Source organism: Apaloderma vittatum, unplaced genomic scaffold, assembly GCF_000703405.1.
Source record: "Apaloderma vittatum isolate BGI_N311 unplaced genomic scaffold, ASM70340v1 scaffold7485, whole genome shotgun sequence".
Lineage (NCBI taxonomy): Eukaryota > Metazoa > Chordata > Aves > Trogoniformes > Trogonidae > Apaloderma > Apaloderma vittatum.
Genome location: NW_009717580.1, coordinates 1 through 5,465, shown reverse-complemented (window position 1 = coordinate 5,465; position 5,465 = coordinate 1). Strand labels below are relative to the sequence as shown.

Below are 5,465 nucleotides of genomic sequence, written 5' to 3'. Positions count from 1 at the left end.
AGCGGTTTGAACTTCTTGCTCGCAGAATGCATGTTGATAAAAAAAGAGTTTATTTGGCTACAGATGACCCTTCATTGTTGCAAGAGGCAAAATCCAAGTAAGATGAACTATGTTTGTATTACAATTTGGTCCTTCTGGTTAGCTTTGCAATTTCTGACTCTTGTGCATGCAAATCTTAGTGTCTTTCTCTTGTTACTATTTATACAGCTAAGACTGCGTTTCAGCTTTCAGCAATTTTCATTTTTCTCTCACACATTCTCTTTTTGGGATGATTTTTTTTTCCCGCAAGAATGCTTTTCAAAGCTCAGTGTTAAAAATCTGGAAGAATTGAGCAAGATATTGTGACTATTTAAAAGCAAACTAATGCTGTAAAAGGGAAGAAACATATAAATAATAAATACACCAAACTTCTTGTAAAACCTACATATTTACAATATTTCTGAATAGTTTATTTTTAAAACTAGTTTCACCTGTCCTAACAATACCTTTCTGTGAATAGTTATCAGAGAAATTTTTACAGCTTGGTTGAAGAGCTTCTGATGACTGTTGCAGGAAGATTTCTATATTGACAACTGAGATTTTCAGCCTATATGTTGAATAATTTTAAAGTTTGTACTTAAATACATGGGATTCTCATTGTGTAACATTGTCTCTGTCCCTTTTTTGCTCTTTGTCCCCTTCTGGCAGTCTAGAACATGAGTGTAACAGCCTGCCCTAGCCGTAGGACAGCCCAGCCTGCCGTAGGAAACGTCCCGGAGTTCAAAGCTGGGAGGGCACAGAGTGCGATTCCCTCCTGCTGACACAGCCTGGGCGTTTCTGCGCAAAGTCGCTGTTGTGTGTTTTGCAGGGTGTCATCACTGGGATGGCAAAACCTTCTGCTGGCTAAAAGCAAGCAGACAGTATAGAAGAAGAACGTTCATGTTCAGCTGTGTCTTTCTTGGGGCACAGCGTTTATGGTATAGAAACAACTCCATGGTGTTTATTGCCATGACTGTGGAAACTTGGATACGTATTTCAGATGCGTTGAAATTACGCCTCTTTGTTACTGAGTACAAGTTAGTCTGTTTTCCTTTTGAGTGCTCTATATTTACCTGTCTACTGAATAACACCAATTTCTGTTTCCAAAATTTTATCTCACTTGAGCAGAAAAATACATTTATTTTTTTTTCTAATTTAAAGAAATTATTCCAAGTCAAGATAACTCCAAAGTGGTCAACTCTTGACCTGTTTTATTCTTGGTAGACATACTTGGAAAAACATATAAGATGACCTACTGGATTGCAAATTTTCTTTGACATACACAAGTTAAGCAGAAAATGTTATTTTGTGTTAGAGGAATTTTCTACAGCTTTGCAAACCTGTGTCTTTCAATTGTGCTATTTATGTTTTTCTCTTGGATCTATAAAGGGCTGCTGTTTAAAATTATGGAGCTTTGAGAAAACTCAACAAGCAAACACAGCTCCAGATGATGGCAATCTAATCCTTCCTTTTTTGTATATGTAGAGACAAGAACACTAGCAGAAATAATTGTAACATTTAAAGTGCAAATCTGAACAATGGAAAGACAGGTAATACAAAATGGAGGTTATAACACTCAATTCATTACATTATCCTAAATAACTTTCCTGTTTGTAACGTAACAGGATTCGATATTACTGTGACAACCCATTATGCATTTTTCTTTGTGTTTGACTTCCAATCCTTAGCACTGTATACTTTAGCTTTGTGAATACTGTCCCAGGTTTTCAACAGCAGTAAAAACTAATAGACTTGTGACTTGTTCAGTAAAACAATACAGAATTTTATTAAGCATTGCGGTTTTTGTGACCATTCAAAGTCCGTTCCAAATCACAAAATCACAAGATACAAATCACAAAATACGAGATACAATTCCAAATCACAAAATACAAGATACAGCTCATTAGTACAGCTTTCATTTTGTGCATTTTCTTAATGAAAGCCGTAGAATCTGTGGGTGGTGAAGAATTGTTTATGTGTTGCTACTGAGTTTTCAGGTCAGAGTCTATGCTGAAACACAATTTCCTAGGTTGCTTGCACCCTACTGTTGCTTGCAAGAAGGCATTTGAAACTTCCTGTGATTTCATAGAAGGCAGGATGCAATTTGATGTTTCAGTGTTTAAGGACATCTGAAGGCAGATTAAGGTCAGGTAAAGAACCTTTTGTTCCTCTTCTTGAGAAGAAAACTGCGGATTAGTTTATGCTTCTGACAAAAAAAGTTTTAGTCCAATTGAACTACGGAGCGTTGACAAAGCAGGTGTCACGCTGCAGCGTGGGGTGCTGTGGCAGCAGTGAGCCCTAGGTGGGGTGTCTCTCTGTGTGAGAGGGATGGGCCATCAATAATGAAAATTTAGCCAGTGTTCACGTCGTTTCTTTTAAGACAGGTCCTTAACCCTCTTCCTGGTCACGGAGGCAGAACTATTTTGACTGAAGCTCCTGAAACTTCCATTCCAGGCAGATGTTACCAACTGCAAGTGCAGGAGTAAAGGTGGTGGAGTCGGTGCTGTCCGTTTGTAGAGTGTGTTTGTTTGGTTTGTTTTCCGAAAGAAAGAAGTGATATATTTTCAGAATTAGGATGATGTAGAACAACAGGGTTAGAGAGGAGCATGATTTAGAGTTCGCCAGGTTAAAGCCTGTGACAGCCCCTGGTAAGCAGAGGTCGTGGTATTTGTCTTAGCGAAGTGGTGCGCTAGGGGTGGTATAAATTGCTTGTTCTTTGGTCAATTTAACAGTTTTGAAATACAAACTTCTGAATTTCTCTTGAAGGTAGAGCAAGAGGGTAGATTTAGATTAGATAGAAGGAAGAAACTCTTTGCCATGAGGATGGTGACGCACTGGCACAGGTTGCCCAAGAAGGGTGTGGATGCCCCATCCCCGGAGTGTTCAAGGCCAGGTTGGACGGGGCTTGGAGCAACCTGGACTGGTGGGACAGAGGTGTCCCTGCCCACAGCACGGGGGCTGGAACTTGATGATCGTCAAGGTCCCTTCCAGCATTAACCATTCTATCATTCTATTCAAAATAATGCAGCTGATTATGCACTTAAATCGTTAAGAAACCATATTTAATGCATTTCTGGTTTATGTATGAGTTTATTTTGGTCTCTTTTTCATGTATATGAGCGCAAAAAATCAAGAAATTACATTCTGCCTTTGAGAATGTTTACCTGCAAAAAGTCATCTGTATTTTGTTTTTTTCATTTTTTCACAGTAATTTGCCTCCCTCATGAGGTGCTTTTTCAGCATTCATGAAAGCTTTTTTTCCCCCTATTTCACTGCTTATTTGCTTCCACAATAGCAAGTTAATGTCTTTCCTCCCCGTGTCGTGCGTGTAGTCAAGCTGTTGCAACTCTTCCTGCCTCCGAGCCCTGGCGTGCCTGATCGATGGGATGCAGACCTGAACAGACTCGGTGTTTCTGGCTCCATCTGTTTACACACATGCTCCTCCTCCTTCAGAGGGAAGAAAGCTCCCAGTGCTGTTTGGACGCTTCTCCAGTCCTGGCCAAGTGAGCGCCCGGCCTGGGACTGGCACGGGTTTGCCGCCGGCGCTCAGGCTGACTTGGACTGCGGTGGCGCAGTGAGCTGCTCCGCTTCCGAGACCAGCTGGAATCTGCAACAGTCTCATAACCGAGCTTGGTTTGTTGCCTTATCTCAGCTGGTAGCTGCAGAAAGGAAAGATTTAAAACCACCCTTCTGATTTCTTTTTCCCTTTTCCTAGGGTAAAAAAAAAATAAAAATCCTTCCTGGCCTCTATACAGGTTTCAAGATTGTATTAGGTCATTTTAGAAGAATTAGATGGTTTTTTTGGATATATGGAGGAGGTATCCTACATACGTGTAGTCTGATAGAAAGGCAACAGTATTATGGCAGTTTCCATTCTTTGGTTTTATCTTTGCAGTCTGGTGCTTTCCCGTTACAGAGAAGAGAATGTGTGGGTAATTGTTCTGGAATTGCTAGGAGGGATCCTGCAAAATACCATATTGAGGTGATTCTGTCAGTAAAAATATGACATCTTACTGTTTCTTATTAATTTACCACACGTTCAGGAATACTAGTAACAGAATCGTGCCTGAGTCCTGCTCAGTCTTTTTTAGACAAAAGAATCTCCAAAAGCTTACAATGTAAGTATTACATTAATCATAATATAAATACAGTTGAAAAAGGGAATAGAAGGAAGCAAGAGCGAACTGTAGAGTTTTAGAAGTTTCATTTCCGTTGTTCTTTTTGTAGTCTTTGTGGTAAGAATAGCTTTAAATAGAATCTAAATCACTACAGTAAGTGGGAAAGAGAATTAAACCTCACTTGTGCGGCTTGAGAGGAGGATGGGCTTGGCCTTTGGCTGTAATTTTCTTTATGTTCCGCTTCCAGCCTGTGCTAGAGACAGAATGGGGGAGCAGAAGAGCCTTTGCTCACGCTGGGTACGGCTGGCGTTATAATCACGTTTTCCTCCGGTGGGGGCCGCCTGCCGTTATAATCACGTTTTCGGGTGCTCAAAAGAAACCTGTTACCCCCAAGCATGTGTATGGCGTTGGGAGGGGGGACGGCGCCATGGACAACATAAAAAGGGTTCTTGGAAAACTTCAAACATCCAAGTAGCTAAATGCTAAGCTTGGTTGCTGGTTTGAAAAAATTATTTCTGAAACTGTTGGAGAGAAGAATTTGGATCAACCTTACAAAATGGAATTGAAGACCAGATTTAAAAGCATCTCAAAGGTCACTTCCACAATAAAGGGAGGAAGCATAAAATACTAAATGTATGCATAAGGAGATTTGAAAATATTTCTGATTTTATTTTATTTTTTTAGGGGATGCAATAGAATGCTTTATTTGGGGGGCTTAATTTGTTAAGTTATTAGAGTGACCTTTTGTGAGTAAGAAATCAGATTATTCAAGGTTCCTTTTTCTCTACTCACCATGTGTATTCTGATTTTTGAAGTCTGAAGGAAGTGATTAGTTTTAGCAGCATTCCTGATGCCAAGAAGTTGCAAAGGGGTATCCAAACATCCTCACTGTGCTCATTGGCTCTAGAAATGGCATCTTCTGTGAGATGGTTTTCACGCTGCTCCCCTCAGAATTGGGTCGCTGAAATCACACTGGTGCCCGTCTCTGTTCTTACAGTAGAGTATGGCAGGTTTCCGGGTTTTTCTTTTGAAAAAAATACTGATATGATTCACACAATGGGACCAAACGGAATGTATCCCAAATATTGTGTTATTGTCTTTTATTTTGAGAACTGGTTGGCAAAAGCTGGTGGACATGAGAAGATAAAGGAAATTATTGTGATGATAGAGCTCATGTTGGAAAAACCCGTTTCTTGGCCCCTGTGTGCTTCTGTAATTTCTCAGAAGAGGTCTTAGCAGTGTGCTCTGTGTGCCTGTGTCACTTCTGAAAACAGTTTTCCTATAGTTTTAATGTGACAAGGAAGAAGTTGTTCCCCATGAGGGTGGTGA

General features: G+C 40.2%; 1 protein-coding gene across 1 annotated transcript in view; it reads left to right on the top strand.

The window, feature by feature from the left end:
- The window catches only part of FUT8 (fucosyltransferase 8 (alpha (1,6) fucosyltransferase)), a 23,150-nt gene extending 23,049 nt beyond the window's left edge, over positions 1–101 (top strand). Inside the window, exon 4 of the mRNA XM_009869957.1 lies at positions 1–101. This exon is cut by the window's left edge and continues 98 nt beyond it. Coding sequence (XP_009868259.1) covers positions 1–101 — 101 coding nt within the window.
- Positions 102–5,465: the final 5,364 nt, after the last annotated feature.